At 37.3% G+C, this 21,361-nt stretch overlaps 2 protein-coding genes across 4 annotated transcripts in view; both read left to right on the top strand.

The window, feature by feature from the left end:
• Window positions 1–13,912, top strand: part of senp7 (SUMO specific peptidase 7) — a 36,542-nt gene extending 22,630 nt beyond the window's left edge. Inside the window, exons 1-18 of one of the 2 annotated variants that reach the window (XM_055032131.1) lie at window positions 345–684; window positions 799–914; window positions 2,686–2,989; window positions 3,519–3,679; window positions 5,267–5,407; window positions 5,492–5,525; window positions 7,265–7,477; window positions 7,590–8,035; window positions 9,060–9,187; window positions 9,356–9,472; window positions 9,591–9,707; window positions 10,584–10,685; window positions 10,761–10,930; window positions 11,033–11,082; window positions 11,193–11,236; window positions 11,677–11,745; window positions 12,485–12,635; window positions 12,761–13,912. In XM_055032131.1, coding sequence (XP_054888106.1) covers window positions 462–684; window positions 799–914; window positions 2,686–2,989; window positions 3,519–3,679; window positions 5,267–5,407; window positions 5,492–5,525; window positions 7,265–7,477; window positions 7,590–8,035; window positions 9,060–9,187; window positions 9,356–9,472; window positions 9,591–9,707; window positions 10,584–10,685; window positions 10,761–10,930; window positions 11,033–11,082; window positions 11,193–11,236; window positions 11,677–11,745; window positions 12,485–12,635; window positions 12,761–12,901 — 2,727 coding nt within the window. In that variant the 5' untranslated portion in view covers window positions 345–461 and the 3' untranslated portion in view covers window positions 12,902–13,912. Of the gene's footprint in view, window positions 1–344; window positions 685–798; window positions 915–2,685; window positions 2,990–3,518; window positions 3,680–5,266; window positions 5,408–5,491; window positions 5,526–7,264; window positions 7,478–7,589; window positions 8,036–9,059; window positions 9,188–9,355; window positions 9,473–9,590; window positions 9,708–10,583; window positions 10,686–10,760; window positions 10,931–11,032; window positions 11,083–11,192; window positions 11,237–11,676; window positions 11,746–12,484; window positions 12,636–12,760 lie in introns of those variants that run through there. The other variant, XM_055032129.1, reaches the window with a different exon arrangement.
• Window positions 13,913–15,185: 1,273 nt separating this feature from the next.
• The window catches only part of impg2a (interphotoreceptor matrix proteoglycan 2a), a 42,763-nt gene continuing 36,587 nt past the window's right edge, over window positions 15,186–21,361 (top strand). The window contains exons 1-5 of one of the 2 annotated variants that reach the window (XM_055031377.1): window positions 15,186–15,472; window positions 15,583–15,816; window positions 18,372–18,538; window positions 18,648–18,673; window positions 18,775–18,807. In XM_055031377.1, coding sequence (XP_054887352.1) covers window positions 15,394–15,472; window positions 15,583–15,816; window positions 18,372–18,538; window positions 18,648–18,673; window positions 18,775–18,807 — 539 coding nt within the window. In that variant the 5' untranslated portion in view covers window positions 15,186–15,393. The remainder of the gene's footprint in view (window positions 15,473–15,582; window positions 15,817–18,371; window positions 18,539–18,647; window positions 18,674–18,774; window positions 18,808–21,361) is intronic. The other variant, XM_055031378.1, reaches the window with a different exon arrangement.

Raw genomic sequence — 21,361 nt, 5'->3', positions numbered from 1 at the left:
GACCTCTCACAAAGGGTTACATAGTTCACAGTATCAAGTTCTTGTACTGCGCTCAGCAATGCGTGACAATTATTTATCCCTTGCACGACTATACCATCACTACCAATCTGAATTGTTGTTTATTCCAAATTCTGACTCCATCATTTGAATCTTTGACCAAAATTCAAGACTCATAACACTAGGCAACAGTTTTCCACTCTTATCATTGCAATTTTGTGAGTGTGTGTGAATCAGGAGTGTCCAAAGTCACAAAGTTAAACTCCTGCAAGTCGCCAGGTCTACAGGCTGAATTCAAAGAAGATAAACACAAAAATAAAACAAAAATCAATTAAACTGGTGTACCTAATAAACTGGACAGTAAATCTAGTCATCCAGTTAAAATGAAAAACTGCTGCTCTTCAAAGACCTTTGAAACAAAACATCAACATTTTTGTTTTGATTTGATTCAAAAACTGTAACTAATGAGAGAAAAGGCACACTGGATCTACTTAAAGCTAACTATTTTAAATAAAATCAGAAAAAAACAAATGCTAACAGACAAGGAGGAAGAGGTGGGCCAAGTCCCAGGAAGAGCTGGGGTATATCATCCTGTCAGAAGAGATCCAGGTGTTTTTCTGGTCCAATCAGCACCAATTACCTGCAGCTGTGAAACACAACAACCGACATTGGGCCATAAAGCCATGTGTATGTTCAACTTGACTTCAGCCAAATATTTTATTTATTTATTTATTTTACTGAATGATCAGAAATGTTAGTTTTATTTTCCACCTTAGATGATTGTGTTTCTGTCTCATGCAGACTGTGGGATGTCGCTGAGCTGGGAGCCAGCTGGGGATATATCAGCCTCCCAGGAGATTTCCACAGATTTCACAATAGATAACTTGACTGGATCAGAAGATATGCAGCACAGTTTGGTATGTACAAGTTTTTAAAACTGAAAATATAACCTCTTATACAAGGCTCTCATCAAATCAATCCAGTTTAAGTTAGCTGTTCCCAACGTTTCGGCTCCTTACAACAAACTAGGTTGTTTGGATGAGTCTGTGCTTACTGAGATCTCTGCCTGTGGTATTATTCTGGTGGAAACTAAATGTATTGGAACCTCTATTCTGGTGGAAACTGTATTGAACCTCTTTTTTTTGTGCTTTCTTTTTTTTTTTTTCATTTTTTTTTTTTTTGTTTATTAATTTTCCAGTGCAATGTTTTATTTATGATAAATATTTGAAAGCTCTCACCCCAGTCCATGGACACTGTGCTCAGCCTAACATTTGTCATACTGATCAGTTCTGTTTGAACTCTCCCTACCATGTGAGAGTATAAAAGCTGCTGTTTACTCCACTGCTGCTATACAGAGGAAGTGATGTACTGCTTTTATGCCTCTTGGAAAAAGCATCCTGGACACGGGTTACCTCTTAAAACCACCTGAACCGTGGTGTTTTAACACGTCTCGTGCTGCCAGCAGGACTGATGGCAAGTGGAAAACAAGTGCAAAGAGTGTCCTGCTAATCCAAGACGGGCATACATATTAGGAAATTATTGATGGGGAAAATCAAAATATTTTTAATTAATTTATTTTCTCAAAACAGCTACAGACCTCCCACATATTGTTGTCATATTTTCCGCTGTTTTCAAGCAGTTTCAGCTAAATTAGTTGCTGGTCATATAAACTCTTCTACTTGGCTCTTAATTGATATTCCCCCATCACCTTGCCAAATAGAGATGACTGGACTGTCCGTCCAAATAAATGTTAACACCATTTTAGACTCTGGTGTTGTGAGCTACTTCTAAACTTGGAGTTGAGCAACCATTGCAATACAGCTAATGTGGAAGCTTCAGACCTTCCATTCAGATCTCAATTCCAGTTCTTTTCATTATGGAAATAATTTTCTTACTCTAACCTATGACATCAAGATTTTCCAGACTGATCTTTAAGCTCTTTCATGGCACTGAATCTGAACAATTGATAGTTTGTAAAGGGTACTAAAGACTTCATTCAAGTGATTCAGAATAATATGATTTTCTTACATATTTGCGTTTTTCTCCTGACTGCATCAGGACTGCATTATCCTCCAACACTTTCTCCCGCCATGGTGTTTCGCAGGAATTGGATCTATGGCTTATTTGTACCTCGTGTGTTCTTTCTGTGGTATATTTTGAGAGAAAACATGGCAATGCATACCTTTTTTTTATGCAGTTAATTCACATTTATTATAAATTTATTTTTGTAAATATTTTGCGTCACCATATTGCATCACAGAATTCAGGTTTGCTTTGCAGGTTCTACATCCTACAGCTTACACTTAATGCAAACATTGAAGCTTGGGTGATGAGACCTTTTAGTTATTTTTTAGCTCCTGCATATTAATCATTAATTCCTCTTAATTTTTTGATGCTCTTTTAGTATTTTTTGTGAGCTTTCTTCAAGTTAATATTTAACAATATTTATTTAGTGTGAGGGATTGGTTGACCTCTGTTCTAAAATGTAAACAAGTTTTAGATTTTTATTTTTCTTAGACCAATTCTTCTCTGCGTCATTTGCTGTACGTGCCAGAAAACGTTGAGTGTGCCATTTTATATAATGTCCCTATTATTTTATAGGTGAAACGTTTTTTTAAAAGGGTTTCTTTTCTTCTTTTTTAAATTGACCTCATTGTTAAAATTGAATAAGTCCTTAATCTCTTACAGAAGCGTAAAAGGAAGGATCCTGACCCGCAGTGTAATGGAATGAGCAGCCCTAAACGTCAATGTGACATCGTGCTTTTTCAAACCGATGAAGAAGGAAAAGATGGAGAACAGATCCCAATGTCTGGTCATTGGGAAGACAGCGAAGATGACGTAGATCTAGAGAATATAGATCGTTGTATTGTACAGTTCACTGTTGGGGGAGAAGATGTGTTGGAACCCCTGGGACCTGTCATCCCCGAAGGCATCATTTTCAGCAACAAGCTAAGCTTATTGGCTGCAACTGAGACCAGCACTTCTGATCCCAGTGAGTGAGCAAATACGTTATAGATGATTCTCAGAACTTGTTAGTTTTTGTTTTTTTTCCTGCACTTGTAATATGGTGGATAAAATGTGCTGAGGATAATTATTTTAGTCATTACAGCATGTATTGAGTGGCCTTTGGACCAAACTTTCTAAGCATAAGCAGCTTATATTTGTAAGACTTAAGGATGCACAAGATACATGAGAAGTCAGATTACCATAGATACCGATTATCAGCTGACTTTTTAAAGTAACCTGGACAAAAGTATTAGTTTTGAATCAAAGGTTAAATCTATGTAAGCTTTCTAAAGGCAGTCACCTTAAATGTTTCCTTCTGTTAACATTTTTTGTCTCCTCTTCTGTTTACTTCGATCTGCTGTTTTATTTCTGCATCCAGCCTCTGATTACAAGCTTCTGACTGCATTAGCGATTATTTTTCCAAGATGCCATTCCAAATAAGGGCTTTTATGTGTTTGAGTAAAGTAGTAAAAACCCTAAGAAAATTAAAGAAAATTCCCCCCCCCGCATTTCAGTTGTGTTGTCCAGCGATGACGAAGAGAATGACGACGATTCTAAATGTCGCAGCAAATTGGTCGGAGAAATGGCCTCTGAAATCGACACAGTCATATATAGAAACTCCTCAAAGGACGCTGCAGCCCAGCAGGCGAAAGCGATGGACACAGAGGACATGCAGGTTGGTGCTGCAGTTTTCATTCAGTCCATGCTTCCTCTGTACATGAAGGACACTTCATGTTGTTGACACCAGGGAGGTTTCTTAACTGAGCTAAGTTGATGTACAGCTTAAGATAATTTTGCAATGTTTTTTTAAAGACTTCACAACTTGATTCAAAAAAAATTGTCTGACCTAAGAAGGATGGTTGAGATATTTCTATGGATATTAGATCTTCTTTTTTTTTTTTACACAATCTTGATATTTTGAAGATGTTATTGTGTCATAAGACAATTGTCTTTAGCTAGAAAGTAAGCAGCAACTTTTCCGATTGTCCCACTGAAGTTTTCCATCTCTTAACATCTGAAGAAATGAGGACTTATCTGTCCATAGCATATTTTAAAGTTATTTTATGGTTGATCTGGATTGTCTGTCTGGTCTGTGTAAAACCCTCACAAGTGCCAGGGGGGCTTGATTGCATTGCAAAATTCCCCTTCTCCAATGGACTGAATTAAGGTTGTCCCAATTCCATGAATGACTCGAGTACCTCGATTACTAAAATTCCTCGAGGAAAAATAATCTGTCTCGAAGCTTCATCAAACTGATTTAGTGTACGGTTTTCCGCCCGGGTCATTATCATGGCCAGGTTTTTATCGTTTTCGAGGCAGCAAAAAGCCTCCTTAAATTGACTGGCGCAATGTCTGGAATACGGCAGCCTTTATTCACCTGGAGCTGCTGGTTCAGAGCAAATGGCAAAGACAAGCGCAGGTGAGCCGATACACTGAACACTGATGTTCTGTAGTTGATGCTTAACTCAAGTGTAGCTTTACGGAAAAACCGGTAAATAAATTTCATATCATCCCGCTCTTAACAAACGAGCGGCAGAGCGCATTGTGGAGGTACATGGATGGATGTGTTTCTCTGTGTGTGACGAATGAAGGTGTCAAATCCCAACGCTAACATGGGAACTGGAGTATAAACATTTTTATAAGCGCATCTGTGAGCTTGCCTCTTTACTACAAAATTGTATCTAATTTCAGATTTTTGTATAATTTCTCTTCAGGTTAACTTATAAAGTGAGCTATTATTGTTACAGGTTAATCTTCCGAACTACAGAATTACAGAAAAATAATTATTAGGGAAGATTAAATATGAGAAATTGGACTGAGAAGTGACCTGCTAGACACTGATTGTCAATCAAGATATTTTGGTGCATAAAGAATTTGGACTGATTGCATCTTCAATCTTTTAACATGTTTGCACAATACTGTCTGAAATATTAAAGTCCCAGCTCCTTTAAAAACATAGCTGTGTATTCACGTCATAAAAAATGTCTCTCTCAAGAGCTGAGATGATGGATTAGACATCAGTGTTTTACTCAAAATTTTACATTTAATTTTCGTCCATAATCTTTGTAACGTCAACACCATATGGTTTTAAACGATATTGACTTCACAGTATGATCTTCTGTCATTTGTGTTTTTACCACTCGATGGCGCCATTGTAAAACTGCAACGTCAAAATGCAAACCTAAGTCAGGTCTTCGTGCCTCTGGTGAATCAGAATGTGATAATTATTTGATCATAACTTTGTTTTTTTGTTGTTGTTCAGGTTTTGCAGCTACTGATTGAAGAGAATCCACCTTCAACACCAGGTTCTCCTGCCTGTGAGGTGGACTACTCCTCTTTGAGTGTGCCTTTTTTGTCCATGTACTGCGGCTGTTACAAAGTCAAATCTGCTGGAGGCCTCAAGGTAAATCCAATGGAATAATCTTGAGGGATTTTTACGTTCAGCTTCTGTTTAATTAATTAATGGTTTCTTTCTTTCCCTTCACAGATGTCAAAACATAAAATTATCATCCCACTTAAAGGTAAGTGTATTTTTGCGACTCGTCATTCAAACTTCTTTTCTTAATTCATGACTTGTGCCATGACTCCTTTGTTCGTGTCCCTTTAAACTGGTTTTATTGGCCTTCGTTCATCAGGCTTACCTGTGACCTTTGCTCTAAATTGTTTCAACCTTGCCAGTAAAGGAACCTGTTTTATTTCCTTCTGGTCAATCTGTTTGTGTCTCATCTTAGTGGTCTATTTTAGTTAATTGTATTTGTTCTTGTGGATTAGAACTTTTAAGACCCCACCATCACTTTCAGCTGAATATGAAATTTATTCAATTTTTTTTAAGTGTATTGGTTAATGCGTCTAGGGACATTGCATTGATATGATTAACTATTTAAGGCATTTATTTTGGGGGGGGGATCAATCAGAAATCCCCCAATAAGTAAAATTAAGCAACAATGTTACTGCTTGAATTGGCATTTAAAAGCAATAATTTTAATGTTTATTTAATTTTTGAACATCTGGAGGTTTTACCATCTCTATGTAGAATCACAGGTTGCTTGGTGTCTCGGATTAGGAAAAAAAGGAGTAAAACAACTTGTTTTGTTTTACTTTACCAAATACTTATTACACTTATTTTGCATGGCTATACACTCGTAATTAAGAACTATAAACCAATGTCAGATTGCAGGGCTGGGTAATTTAAATGTTATCTACACATAAGTAGCGGTTCAGTGTTGGTTATATTAAGGTGAAGATGCACATTTTTGACTTGTGTGTTTGTAAATGCAATACAATGAGGTTACAACAGTAAAAATGGCAACTTAATATTTTAAAAATAGTTTGTCTTTGCCAGTTCTCGGAAGCTGACTCCAACAATGAACTGCATTGTGTACTGAGAAGGAACAATCCTATCAGGATGTCATGTCCCAGACATTGATGTTTGACATCAAGATCTTATTAAAGGGGATAAATCAAATGGCATTTTTATGTCTGAAAACTCGGCAGCTTTAAAGTTTTATCTATAATAGAATTAACTAACTTACTAGTTACTCAGAACTCTGCAGTTTGTCTCGTTTGTTTTCTTTTAGTTGCTGCCTTAAAATGTATCTCCAACACATGGTCAGCATAGTTGAAATGCTAAAATGACCTCCTGAAATCATGTCACCTAAAACACAAAAAGCGTATTTATTTTTAATCTTGTCTTACTTGACACATAGAGCCGTAGTCTGCATCACTACACCATCTCTTGCTTCTGCTGACACCACTCCTCTGAGTTGGCTGTGTGAAGTTCTTGGCTGAAGTCGGTCCTTTTTTTTCCTTTTCTTTCTTTTTGATAACTCATTGATTATCTTGACATTTTGTTGTAGTTCTACAAATAGAAATAGTTTGGGGAACACTTACTGAATACAATGTTTTACCACTTTTAAACTTAATGTTTTGCTTTGAACGTCATAAAATTTTATGAGCAGTGTTTCATCTGCTCTCGCCACGGCTCTGTTTCCTACCTTGAGAACCGTGACAGAGCACATCATCCTAAACAGGTCACATGATGCTGAGTCACTGGCCAACAAATCAAAAGGTGTTGGTTAGGTCAGGGATTGTTTAAAATTAATACGTGGATCAGGTTGGGACATATCCAAAAGATGAGAATTAAACTTTTTTTTAAAATATATTTTCTTCAGTTTAACCTAAACACTGTATTTGTGTGCGATTCAAAATTTAAGCTGCATTTAAAATTGATTATGGTGACCTGATGCTTTCCTGTCCTCAGGTACAGGTGAGCAGCTGACTTTTGAGCGCAAAGAGCTGAGGAGATACAGCGTTTGGGATCAACAGGAGCTGGAAGGTCGAGAGATCCACTTTGGAGACGAGGATCCTTCGCCGCCTGGCGTCATGATGTTCTTTGTGTCAGAAGCTGCTGCTGCTGCTATACACCAGGAACTTTATCAGCTGTGTGATAGTGAAGATAGACCCATTGATACCGGTGAGAAGGGAGGAATACGTTAAAAAATGTAGTTTATGAATATGCAATTTATTGGCTAATATTTCTTTTTTTTAATTTATTTATTTGATAAACGAATGCTTCATTTTACCAGGAAAAGCCAGCCCCTTCATACTACTGACTCTCAAAGAACCTTTGGAGGGAATGGAAGGAGCTTTACTTCGCTCCGTGCTGGACATCGACTGCATCAACAGAATGACGCACGAAAACAGCATCGCAAACAATGGAGTTGGACTGAGCAGTTTATTGGACATAGATACTCCAGTGATTTCTATGGATGAAAGTATTAAGCTAATTATAAGAACTGGAGTGAACTCGCATCTGCTCTCCATACTTGGAATTAAGAGCTCAGATTCTGATGCGAGTGTAGACCTGGACAATTCTCATTATGAGGACGAACTCCCCACTGCCCACATCTGGGTGGATACTAACTGTGAGAAAGATGTGGAGCAGGATCTCGAGATGGCGGCAGAAGATGGAGAGACGGAGGCTGAACCAAAGGAGGACCAGGAGGATGAAGACCCAAAAACTCCCTCTGATGCAAGTCGTTTCTAACTTTTTATTTTTTATTTTTTTTACTTCTTTTTGAAATGGTCTGAATTTTAGAAGATTATTGCATCGTTAGGTATGGGTCAGGTGGAAGCTGTCATGGTATGATTTCTGAGAAGAAATATGAGATGCTTGCAGGTTATTTTTTTCTAGCTCTGTTTCTTTACACATTTTAACCTTTTAAAATATTTCAACTTAAATTTAATCCTTTTAACTTTTTTGGTTTTTGGCTTTTTTTTTTCTTTTTTAAATGTTTAGGTGATGTACCATTTTTAGATTTGCTTGAAAACTTCAAATCTGCTCAGAACTTGGACACATTCAAAGATTTCAAGCCGTTAAGTTTCATTTAATTACAAAAAAGCAGGTGAGACTTTAATGGTTATTGTATATGGATTTGTCAAAAATTGTCAACAAAATTGGCTTGAATGTACCTTTGTAGTGTCAAATACTTGTAACACTTTATGGTAAAATACACCTCTTATAATTGTATTATCAAACTAAAATGTTAGTAATGCATTTTGAAGAGAAGTAGTAAAAACTGGGAAAATTCATTGCAGTCCACCAGATTCAACTAGATTAATAAAATTCTTGTAACGCGTCTCATCACCACCAGGGTGTCCTGATGGCGTATCTGGTTCTACAGAAGAGGCCTACTGCAATTTCTTTTGCGACTGTTGAATAAATTTGAGGATTTCTTCTGTTATCACTTATGGCATTGCTTAAAAAGCTCAATATTAGAAGCATAAAAAGAAATTGTAACCATCATGTCCTAATCAAGCTAAAATATTTGGTATTTGAATGGCTGAAATGACACAAAAATTACTGTATTAGATGCCAAAAATGTACAGAAAATTTTAAAGAAAATTTGGATGTTTTACAGACATATGTTTCCATAATACTCTGAGGTTTTTTTACCTGTTATTTTGAAACAAATAACAGGTAACAAGCCTAAGATGATTATAAGGTTACAAACACAAGTTTGAAAACCTCTAATTTGATACATTTGCTCCCACAGAGCAAAAAGGAAGAAGCCAGACCTGTCTACACAGTTTGCCATCATAGAAAAAATGGATCCTACTCTGTATCTCTTTGTAAACCTGACTCCAAATGGAGTAAATATAAGCATCGGGGACTGACTCAAAGGTAAGTGACATCACTCCCTTTGCATCCTTATATTGTCTGGTTAAAACAAGTATGTCGTCTGCTGCTTTCTAATTGGAATGTGTGTTAATTTGATTATGAATGTTGATGCTGCAGTTCTGTAGTCTAACGTTGTAAAAGGAAACTACTGAGCTTTGTTTTTATTCATAGGTTAATACAGTTTCCCCCACCGCCATTGAAAGGGGGAATAACTGTGACATTGGAAGATCTGCAGTGCCTTGATAGTGGGCAGTACCTCAATGATGTCATCATTGATTTTTACCTGAAGTAAGTGAAAGTTTGGCCTGTCAGGTGATTCTTTTTTTTTTTTTTGTCTTTTTTGTTTTTCTTCATTTTTTTTGTGGAGAAAAAAATTCAAAGTATATTTATATATTTTTTAAAACAGATACCTTATCCAGAATGCATCTGCTGCTATTTCTAAGCGATCCCACATCTTCAGCAGCTTTTTCTACAAGCAGCTGACGCGCCGGGACAACGCCAGCGAAGGAGGCAACAACGACTCGTAAGGGAACCAGTGTTGCATTTTTAGACTAAAAGATTTCTTGTCTGGAAATTTTAAACATAGGGTGTTATAATTCTCTGAAAGATTTCAAGAACTCCTTTTAAAAGTATATGTTTTTAAGAAGGAGAGAAGTTGCCCATTCTTTGCGTGGACAACAATTTCTGTAAACTGAATGCAACTGAAGTTTTTTTTTTTTTTTGCAATTATTTTTTCAAATTGTTTAGATTATCTAGCAGCTATAAATGGGTAATATACCTCATTGTTTGGAATGAGGTCTATTATTAAATGAAGAAAGTTTGACATTTGTGGCAAACCTCATCCATGCTACAAATAAGAATCTGGTGGTCTCTGCTAGAAAACCAAAACTCTTACATTTAGGTAATTTAAGAGAACGAGGCAGATGTTCTACAAAATCAGCAAAGAAATATTTCACCAGACATAAAATTGAACATCTTTCATGGCCATCTCAGTCCTCAGACCTAAACGCAATAGAAAGTCTTTGAGGTTATCTGATGGATGTAAGAGTTGCTTCTGGATGATCTGCAGAGATTGTCTAGAGGAATGGCACTCTGTAGTCTCCAACTGTATGAAAAAACCAAGTGATGGACACAAAGATGTTCAAACCTTTACCAGTAAGTAATTAATATTCACTACGAAGTACATTTATTCAAGAGAGGTTGGTGTTTTCTATACATAATTGAATTTAAGATTATGCTGCTGCAATAACAGATGTCTTTGTTTCAACCCCTGCTATAGCTTTAAAGCAGGCGTTGAAACAAACGCCTGCTTTAATATGGCATGGTTTTGCTGTATAAACTTTTTGTTTTATAAAGCTGTTATAAATAAGAACTGTTTTATTACTTTTGTTTAATATAGACTCAGTTGTCAGAGGCAGAGGCGGCACCAGCGAGTGAAAACGTGGACCCGACATGTGGACATCTTTGACAAGGACTTCCTGTTTGTTCCTGTTAATCAAGAGTAAGCACATAACTCATGAAGACATGTGTTTTACATCCATTTGTGTAAAGCAGCTTTACTTTTTTCTCTGTCCAGAGCTCACTGGTATTTAGTTGTTGTTTGCTTTCCTGGGCTGGAAGAGCCTCTGCTGGTGGACTGGGTGGGCGAGACGGAGGGTCAAGATGAGGCCCAACAATGTAAAAGCTCAAATGATCATTCAGAAATCCTGGTGAGATTGGACCCCAGTGACATGGAAACAGAGACAGGTAGGCAGGCATACCTGTAATTGGATCAGTATAATAATGAGGCAGTGATCACCTTCTGAAGCCAGATTGATTTTTTTTTGTTTGTTTTTGTTTTGTTTTTAGAAAACAGTCAGGATGAAGTAACCAAAGACCCACCATCTCCTTGTCCAGTTGTAAGAACTAATTTTATTGTGCTCAACAGAAATGTTTTCTAATTTCTAAAAAAATATATATATTTTTCACAATTTACCCAATATTCTCTATTTATTTTTTTCCTGTGTAGAGTTGCACAGAACATACATGTCTGAGACGGACCGTTTGCAGAAGGTGAGTTTATCAGCTACCTCAGCAATACCTTGATATGCAAACCTCAGAGCAATTTATCATACACTTATAAACTATAATGCGTTTATAAATGTAAACACGTTACTCTTATAATGTGAAAGTGTGGTCTTTCTGTGAAGGCCTTTTGTGTCTTTCACTTTTCATATAAATGTCAACCTCGTTTTGTTTGCATTAAATATTTAGCATTTTGTTACCGATGTCATATTGTACTAAACACTTTTGTAGCTATGTTAGCATTAGCTACTGATTAGGACAATGGAAGCATTTTTCATAAAGAAAAGGTCTAAAAAAAAGTAGCTTGTTTTGGATTTATTGAACAGGTTGACTTTGATTTAGTTCTTTGGTATATTGCTATATATAAGAAGAAGCACAGTAAAAAGCTGAGAACTGTGATCAGAGATTTGTACGTCTTTCTCCTGCAGGCCTTGCATTCTTATCATGGATTCTCTCAAGCTTTCTTCCCATGAGCGGATCTGCAAGCTCTTACGGGAGTAAGTTCGACACTTTAAACCTACAGTGAAGGTTTTTGTGAGTAGATGGGTGAGGGAGGGGAAGCTTTTCTGTTCTACAATTCGACATGAAGAGGTGAACTTGGCCAAACACTGACACTTTAATAAGACTAAAATCAAAGTTTTTGATTAAAAACACCAAAGGCACCCAATGCAAGTCAAAAAAATTTCTGTCACTATGGTGTAGGTTCTGTGATGTGTGGACTTGTTCCTCTTCACTGCCGGGCACCAGCAAATCTTTGGGCAACTGTTTTAAACCCTCAGGCAGTTTAAACAAATCTGGTCAAGTTTGTTAAAATGCTAAATAACGGGTCCTTGACAGGGTCTTTTATCAGATCGGCACAGAAGTGCTTCACCTGGCATGAAACTTACTTTTGTTTGTAACCATCTGGGCACAAGTCTGAATAAAATGGCTGAACTTCTTCATCAGCATGTGATCCAGCTCTGCAGAGATCTGAATGAGCCATTCATTCATTTGTCTCAGGGATGTGTGGGGAGTCTCTGATCTAGAGAAATTGAAACTAAAGATGTTCTTTCTCCCCAGTAGATTTCGCTGCAACTACTTCTGAGCATGTTTTTCTGTCCTACTGTGTAAATCTTCTAAAATCAAAGTTTAGGGTTAGGAAAAAGTCCTGTGTGGATTTACATTGCTGCAATAAACAATTATCAGGTCTATTTGCCAGGAGGTTTGGTTGCTGATTTGTGTGTGTGCTCTCTCCAGGTATTTGCAGTCAGAATGGGAGGTTCGTCGTGGATCATCAAGGGAGTTTGGTTTAGATCAGATGAAAAGCTCACATTGTCAAGTTCCACTTCAGGATAACAGCAGTGACTGTGGCCTTTACCTCCTTCAATATGTTGAGTGTTTTTTAAAGGTACAAAGCTTATGTTTATGGCCCTTAATTTTATTGGATAATCTGATATGCTTTGAGGAGTATATGTCATGCTCTTTGTTTTGCTTTGTTAAGGTGAGCTCATAAAATGATTTGTTGTTCTGCAGGACCCTGTGGTGCATTTTGATTTACCTCTACAGCTGCAAAAATGGTTCTCCCGCCAAGTGGTTCGGAAGAAACGGGATGAAATCCGAAATCTGATCCTTAACATTTACCGGCACCAAAGCCTGGACAGTAAAAACACATGAAGTATCTCTACTGCTACTTCTGCTGTTCTATAATGACTGAAGCCATTATGGAGTATTGCTCATAATGAGCAAAAGACATTTTATTTCAGTGTAAACTGGAACAAGTTCCTCTGAACATGATTATTTCAGCCCATGTCTTTAACCAAACCAATAACTGTAACTCAAATATTTGGTAAGTAAATCAAAAATGTGTGTTCATCCAACCAATTAAGGCCTAAAGATTTGCCAACCCTGACAGGTTGCTGACTCCTTTTTTTTTTTTTCGAATGTATCGAAGAATTAAACAAAAGCTGCGTTTAAATTTTGGTTTTGAACTGCTCAATTAAACAGGGTGATGTTAAATTGAGCAGTTGGAATTAGTTCATCTGGTTCGTTGACCATTGTTACCTTACATGTTGTGGGTTTGTCGAGTTAAAGATGATCTGATTATTGTGATGGTTTATCCATCCGTTTACCAAGATTTAAACCTCTAGATCGTAACAAGGAAGGAAACGATCAGGTCTGTGCTGTGAAGCAAAACATTTATTCTGTGCACAAGTCTACAGGAAAACCAGGACTGGTCCCACGTGAAATGATGCCGTCGACATAAATTATACCCAGTTACCGCTTGGCTTCACTATCTGTACAGTAGGGTCAAAAATTTATATTTTGGTACAGATTTTAGAATTGACGACTTGGTGAAGTTGAACTTGTTCTCTTACGGTAAAACATTGTTAAAAGCATTAAAATCTCAACCTAGTGAGATTTGTTCAGTTTGATTTTTTTTTAGATGTTTAAAACTTATCACTTCAGCCCCAGTTTGCTGCCTTTACTGCTGTTTGAATTTGTCATAGGGCATGACTCCTAATTTTATTTTTTTATTTTTCCACATTCTGGCTTCTTGTTTTATATTTATATTTTTAACTCGACATCTGTAATTGAATTAGTTGTTTAGGTTGAATGTGTGTGATGAACATCAGTTAGCTCAGCCCCTGATTGCAGTTCTGTTGTGCATTAAAGCTTCTTCAACAAACTAAATCCGACTGTATGGCCTTTTTTAATTTGAAATGAGCAAAACTAACTGAGATTTAAAGGAATCCACAGATTTAAGAGTATTCTTTTGCTTAATAGTTTTTCCAAGCTTTGCTAACTTTCCCTCCACCCCCCAATAGTTTCTGAAAGCTTTTCTTTTTACATGCACTGTACTGTGACAAATTGAATTCTTTAACTTCCTTCAGCCAAAACGTGTTTACGTTGTAGTGCTTGCTGGAATAATCTGCCAAGTGTTACATGCTCGGGTATATTTAGTCCGTCTGACTAGGAGATCCGCCTACTGGACTGTGCCATCCATTTAACTAAAACATTTGTTTTGCCTAACATAAAATTGGGCAGAGGGGGAATTTTCTTTCAGATCTGAACTTTTTTTTTTTAATACCCTTTAAATAAAATCTGGCTCAACCAGTTGCCTTGGAAAGCCATGTCACTGGTAGACATGAACAAGAACAACTAGCGACCTGTGTTACCTCGAGAAGCTGGAGAATCTTGTCATTGATTTCAAGGGATTTGTAACTTGTGTGCTCAAAGCAATCCGGTTGTGGGAGAACGGCAAGAATGTGTAATGTCGCATCTCTTATGTTGGACCAAAACTGAGTTGAAAATTGTCACCCTACTTTGAGAGACCATGTTTGGTGAACGGCTCACCGTCACAAATGCAGCTGATGGAGTTTGAATAATTTGCTACATTGGGTAAATGTCAGTCTTTAGCTGCCACACTTGCAGCAAAGAGTGTTGATTTACCTGACACCATAATCAATACTTTTACTAACACTGACCTAAAGCCAGAAAAAATTTTAAATCACTAATTTGGTTTAAAAAAAAAAAGGGAGAGGGGACTGACCTGTTTTACAAAAGCAGGATAAAATCTCCAGGAAGTGTTGGGGCCCAAGTGAGGGGATTTTAGTTATTTTCATTTAGGAACATTTTTCTTGCGTTATTTGTTTTATGATGCATTTAGATTAAAATGTAGTGTATTTGATGTTTTTCCAAAAGCCTTTGTTGAAACAACAGCACCGCACACACAAACCTCATTCTCAAAGATCCTCCTGCAGCTTTCCGTTTCATTCTCTCTTTCCCCCTTTCTGTGTGTCCTCTCTTCACAGCTTTGCTCCAGTAACTTCTTGACGAGTTTTTCTAACAGGCTTAAAAACAATAGGATTAGAGAGAATTAAAAAATCCCCTTCGCTCTACAGGCCATCTGCCTGTCCACCTGAGCCAGGGGCTGGACTCTCAGCACACACACACACAAACACGCACACCTTTCAGCCGCATAGTGAACCAAACCAGGGACAGGCTCTACTGTCAAATGCTTTCTCATCATTATTGGTTTTCCTGTAGCTTTGGAGAGTTTTGAACTATGCAAACTCTTACGCAGCTATGTCGTCACTTGAGAGGAAAGACATGTCTTCTTGATCCCTTTCCGAGTCCACGGATTTAAACCCAATCACGGATTTAACATGAGCAGCGCTTCCTGGAGAAGTGTTTTCTTTTGTGCTCTCTTTAGCCTCACAGTCATAATTTTGAGCAGAATCTCAGGCAAGGAATTGGTAGTAAATCAAATGTTTTCTGCATAGTCGTGCAGCTCGGGGGAAAAAAAAAAGAAGGTAAAGGTTTTGAATATTTATTTTTCTTCTGTGATTGTACAGATGCCACACTGGAAGGCTCCTCTATGGGATACCTGGGTAAGCCCTTTTCTCAGGAGCCAGCAGGGTTTCCTCAAATCATCCGGGTGTCTGATGTGAAGGCGGCATCTCCTGACGGCCATGCTGTCGCCTCTCGAAGGAAAAGGAATATCTTTTATCAGGGCGGACTCAGACTGTGTGGACAAGAGACTGCTGAGGAGGTTGTTGCAAACCATTTAGGCTATTTTCACCTTAGAGGTAAGTTGGCTGGGCTTTGTCCGGATACCGAGAGCTGTTATATCTAATGAGATATACATTTGGGGAAGTCTATGGTACACTCACAGGGTCACTTTACCCAAACGAAACACAAGAGCACACTCAACTTGTGCCATCTTCACAAAATCTGCTCCTCAGAAAGAAGCACACATATCAGTAGGTGGCAGCTTTGCCTCCCTGCTTTAAACAGTGTGACACATTTTACCCAGATAATATCAAATTACAGGAAACGGGAGCAAAACTTTACAGATAAAGCATCTTCAACAGTTGGCGCCAGTAATGATATATATGCAACTTAGGGTTTTTGTAATATATGGATTGCTTTGATATGTTTAAGTGGGTTCTAGAAACAACTATAGGGTGCAGTTATGAAGGCATATAAAGGCCTCATTAAGTGGGGGAGGACAATTGACAATACCCTAATGTAAATACAGTATGTTTTCATCTCCATAAATCATGGGATAACTCAAAGCAATAATTATATGTCTAAGATAAGCAGAAACGTGACTTTTATTGCTTTATGAGGCTGAGTTTCTGGCCAACATGCATCATGAGAGGATAACAATCACTGAAAGAGGAGCAAAGAGAGGCATCTTGGCCTCTGTAACAATCAAATTTGAGGATTCCTAGACATCCTTACCTTGGATGCCAGTAAGCATGGAGGCCGTTGCATATTCAAGGAGGTTTCAAATTTTTATTGTCACTCTTCAAAAGCTCCACAGCTGAGCCCCTTCAGTCTGAGGGGCTGACTGAACATTTTCAGACTATCAGAGAAACCCAAGCATAACATAATGGTGTTCAGTGCTGCAGATGAGTTAAAAATCATACGAAAATATGAAGCTACATGTCTAATAAAGTAAAGATTTTGTACAGCGGAGAATTGGTTCTTTCAATCCTTAACTTAAGAGAGAGCTGCATGCTGCAGATTGTTAGGAATATAACGACCACTGCAAGCATCCACTGTAACTAGTTGCATAAAAAAAATGCAAAAACTATTTTTTTCTAAGAAAGAGAATCTTATTTAATGTTATACAATTTTTGGCTGCAGAGATCATTTTTAAAGTTACATCAGTATTAGAAGAAGGTGAAACACTTTATCTGACTGGTTGTGAATAAGACGGTCACGACACCGTCATAAACCGTCATCAGTATTGATTTAACTTTAGCTTTAATAACATAAAGCTACATAATTTTTAAAGTATAATCGGTTATACTTTTATAACAAATGTATGTCAGATCATGATTTCTTGGTTAATATCAAGTTGTCATAACAAAGACATTTTGAATAATGTCAACTTTGTATTAATACTTCATGATTTACCGAATGACACTTTATGACAACAGTCATAAATATTCATGAAGACGTGCTCATGTTTATGACCGTGTCATGACAGTCACAGCCTGTCAAACAAAATGTTACCAAAGGAGGTGATCAATCACATTATTTTATCAGATTGATTAAATGTAAAATGTAGAAAATGATTATGGAATTTAAAAGTAGTATATTGTTTATGTCTCTAAACCTATGGCAGCATCCAAAGATTTAACCTTTTGCAGCGGTTACAACCACAAAAGCCTGTATAGAGTGGAGGATAAAAATAAAGCCTAGCATGATATTTATGCATGCTTATGAATTTCTAATGATTTTAGCCACAATAATAAGATGAGTATTACACGTTGTGATTTGTGATGGTGGAGGAATGCTTTAAGCCATTAAAGCCTTTACTAAGATTTCTGCTCGATGATGAAAATTAAAATAAGACTCGGGTACATCCAGGCCCCAAAACAATTTTACGAAGCAACAGAAACAGCTGTTGTCATGGCGTGCCACTGCAGTCATCAAACTCTTTTTAAAGACCCGCTTGATGTTCTTTTAGATGACCTCAGATGAATCAGTCCATTGGAAAATTAAATCACTCCCTCTGGACCCAATTTTACCTTCATTATTTCTTTCTGATTTCAATATATTCTTTTAACCTGAATGGACAAAATGCCCTCTGTTTTTAATCTCAACGTGGCTCAATCAATAATAACTTACATCACGGCAGTGAGGTGAATTTTTAAGGGAGGAGTAGTCACTTTTTTTTTTTTTTGCTCCTCTACAGTTTCACCCCGGATTTAAATGATTGTGCAGGTACATCCTTGAGAAAAGCAACATGTTATCGACTTAAAGTTGTGCAAAAAGTGCTATTTTGACAAAAATAGCAAAAATGTTAATCCTGTACCAGAAAACAACAATGATTTCAGTCAGCCTGTTTACTTCACAGCTGACGTGGTAACAATGTAGAATTTCTGCTTTATTTGGCTCATTGAGACTTTAGCAATATACTGACTGTTTTGACTCGTTAATGCTGCCTGAGTAGCTTCTGTTTGTTTATCTGGCTCTGATAGTAGAAAGTGGAGATTTATTTAGCTTAGGCCTGCAGGCGATGGACTGAACAGCCCTCTGACATTGCAGAAGAGCCCAGCAGGTCGAGCCATGAAGAAATGTTGCAGGTTTGGTTAATCGGCTGATGGCCTCTTTCTCTGGTGACCAGTGTGCCAGGAAACCGTGTGGGAGGCTTTCAAGATCTTCTGGGATCGACTGCCTGAGCAAGACGAGTACCAAAGCTGGATGAACCAGTGCCAGGAAGAGACTGTCACTGTGCAGGATATTGGCAGCTATTTTAGCCAGTCAGAGGAGCATCAGGCTCTGGTCAAACAGGTGAGTATGTACTCTGCCTACTTTATAGAGGTGGAAATCTGTGTGAAACCAATATATGTCTGCTGGCAGGTTGATTACTGAAGTTTCTGACACTGTTTTATGTTTTCAGAGAATGTCGCATTCAGTTTTGAAAAGGTAAAGAAAACTATACGCTTTTTTAATACTAACTGAAGCATGAATGTTTTCTCATGAAGTCTGTGTTTTGGTAAACGTGTCATTCTTCCCACCGTCTGTAGTGAGCCCACCCGGTCCTGGAAGCATATGTGCAGGTAAGGTTGTTGAGGCCATTCAACCTTACCTGTTCATATTCCTACTCATCTGTAATATAACTCGTCTTTTCATCTCTTACCTTTGAATCCCAAGGATTCATAAATCCAATTGACTGGTCGATCATAGGTATACAGCCAGGGGGATAATTATGTGTTCCTCTGATGTTTTTCTGAGTTTGCTCACTGCAAATAAATGAACAGTATTTACATTCAATTTTCAAAGAGAATATCTATCGAAAATACAAAAAAGCACAATACGTGTTAAAAATAATACAAAACAAATAAAGGATACTGATTTTGATGTCATTATGTGAAATAAGCACATGAGTATTTTCTTCCATGGAAAACTTTTTGCTGGGGTGGTTCATGTATAAATGGTGCCCTAAAACATGAGCTACTGTTTTGCCAACCCGACCCCCTGACCCATTTAAAATACAGGAAGTAATCTGACATCCAGAGGTGGGATAAAGTACACTGGAGCCTTGTGCAACACACATAAATTAGTATTCCTTATTGAAGCTGGAAGCATTGGACGCCTGCTCAACTTTTTTAAGGGACAACTAAGTAAATAAAGTAGAAGCACATTAGGACCATGGGGCTGAGGACAAGTCGGGTTCTTCTGAACATGTAAAGTTACCAAGAACCGAAATTATTTAGGTGGATAATTTTTTTATGGATTGGTGGAGCAAACCCCCTCCTGAGTTAGGGGAATCAGGGTGCTAAACAGAATCAGGGTGCTAAAAGTCATAATAAATAAATAAATAAAAGAGGAAACTTGTGTTTGAACGAGGCACAATGCTGCAGCAAAAAGCTCAGAGTTAAATCACAACATCCAGTACAACAAGGACAGAGTCAGGTGTGAAGCACCACTCTGCCCACTTCGTGCTTGTGGTTATCTCTGCAGCGCTGCAGAAGGATGTCACTTTGGATGGAATAATAGGCCGCCTATTATGGTGAAAGGCTGGCTTTGTTTAAAAGCAAGCTAAAAATTCTCAAATGTGAAACAGAAAGGCAACAGCAAGTCCTTTCTTTGAGGTAAAAGGAGAACAGAAACATTTTAGCTATTTAAGAAAACAACAACAAAACTGGGACACGTCTAAACTAATAACAACCGCTAACAAATCTGAGAAAACAGAAGAACTGTAAGAAAACTGACAATATTAAGTATTGATCCTTTACACGTAACATCACTCTCTCAGAAACTCGGCCACGACCGACATCAACAACCAATGCCCTCCACTTTATCACATTCAAAACCTCACCAAACTTGACCCAAAATTGCCCCCCCGAGGAAAATGTTTGGATGGAGTAGGCAGATTGCCCCCCCCACCCCCCCCTCCACCCTAAGATGCACAGGATGGCGGCCATTTTGGGTCAAATGTAAAATTTTACCTGATTTTAACTTTTACTCACATCAAAGTTTAAGAAAGTCCTTGTAGGGATTTAAGGCATGGAGAATTAAAAGTTATCAAAAAAGATTGATTTTTTTTTGTCTTTTCAGACTAATAAATTTTAACCCAGCCCTTGAGGTACTCCTGCCAGGTCAGTTTCTCTGGCGGCTGGCCTATGTTTACAATTTTTTATTTTATTTTTAAACAAACTTTATTTACAAAGAAAGAATATACAGAATACAGAATAATGAATATACAGACACAGACAATAGTATGCTCGAGGTACTAGGTTAACAGTTTACAGATTAAATTCTTCACTTAAAGTTATAAGTTTTACAACTTTAGCGTTGGTGCACATTTTCACAGAGTCCAAAAAACATCTTAAATAATCTCTAAAAACAGTGAGGTTGGGTTTGTTTATAGCAAATTTGCAAACATGTATGTGAAATTTAGCCAGCAGAATAAGAAAGTTTATGAAATACTCTTTTCCAGACAAACTATTATTGGAAAAACAAAAAAAAACATGTTTAACATTCAAGGGAATACATACATTACAATTTCCAACTAAAGAAAATATTGAAGTCACACCAAAATGTTTTACTAAAAGGGCATTCCCAAAAAAGGTGGGTTAAAATTTCTTGTTTGATGCAACAAAAAGAACACGAGGGATCAATACTAGGAGTATATTTATTCAGTACTGAATTTACAGGGCAACACCTGAGTAAAATTTTAAGAGACTCCTCCCTTACTTTATTTGAGACAACAAATTTTCATGGCAATAGCCATGTTTGTTCCCAATCAATATCTGAATAAAGATTATTCCAAAAAAAGATTGAAGCAGGTTTGCTGATAGTATTCCCTTGGATTATTTCTCTAATATGTTTATTTTGGGGTTTAATACTAAGGAACTGGTCTGAATTTTCCAATAAATAACTGTGGAAATCTGGGACATGGAATATGGGCTCTATCTGAGGTTGATATGAGAAATTTCAAGCCTGCTGGAATAGCATCGAAAACAATAGCAAATTCTTTAGAGGTTGCAGGGAAGTTATATTTATGAAGAAATTCACCATAATTAAACAGTTGACCATTCTCATTAAACAAGTGTTTTAAAGTTAGAATATCATTATCCACCCAGTTCTTAAGAAATATAGATTTATGCT

Source organism: Poeciliopsis prolifica, unplaced genomic scaffold (genome assembly GCF_027474105.1).
Source record: "Poeciliopsis prolifica strain line A6 unplaced genomic scaffold, Auburn_PproV2 SCAFFOLD007, whole genome shotgun sequence".
NCBI lineage: Eukaryota > Metazoa > Chordata > Actinopteri > Cyprinodontiformes > Poeciliidae > Poeciliopsis > Poeciliopsis prolifica.
The sequence above is the reverse complement of the archived record's forward strand: the minus strand, read 5'-3'. Positions and strand labels throughout refer to the sequence as shown.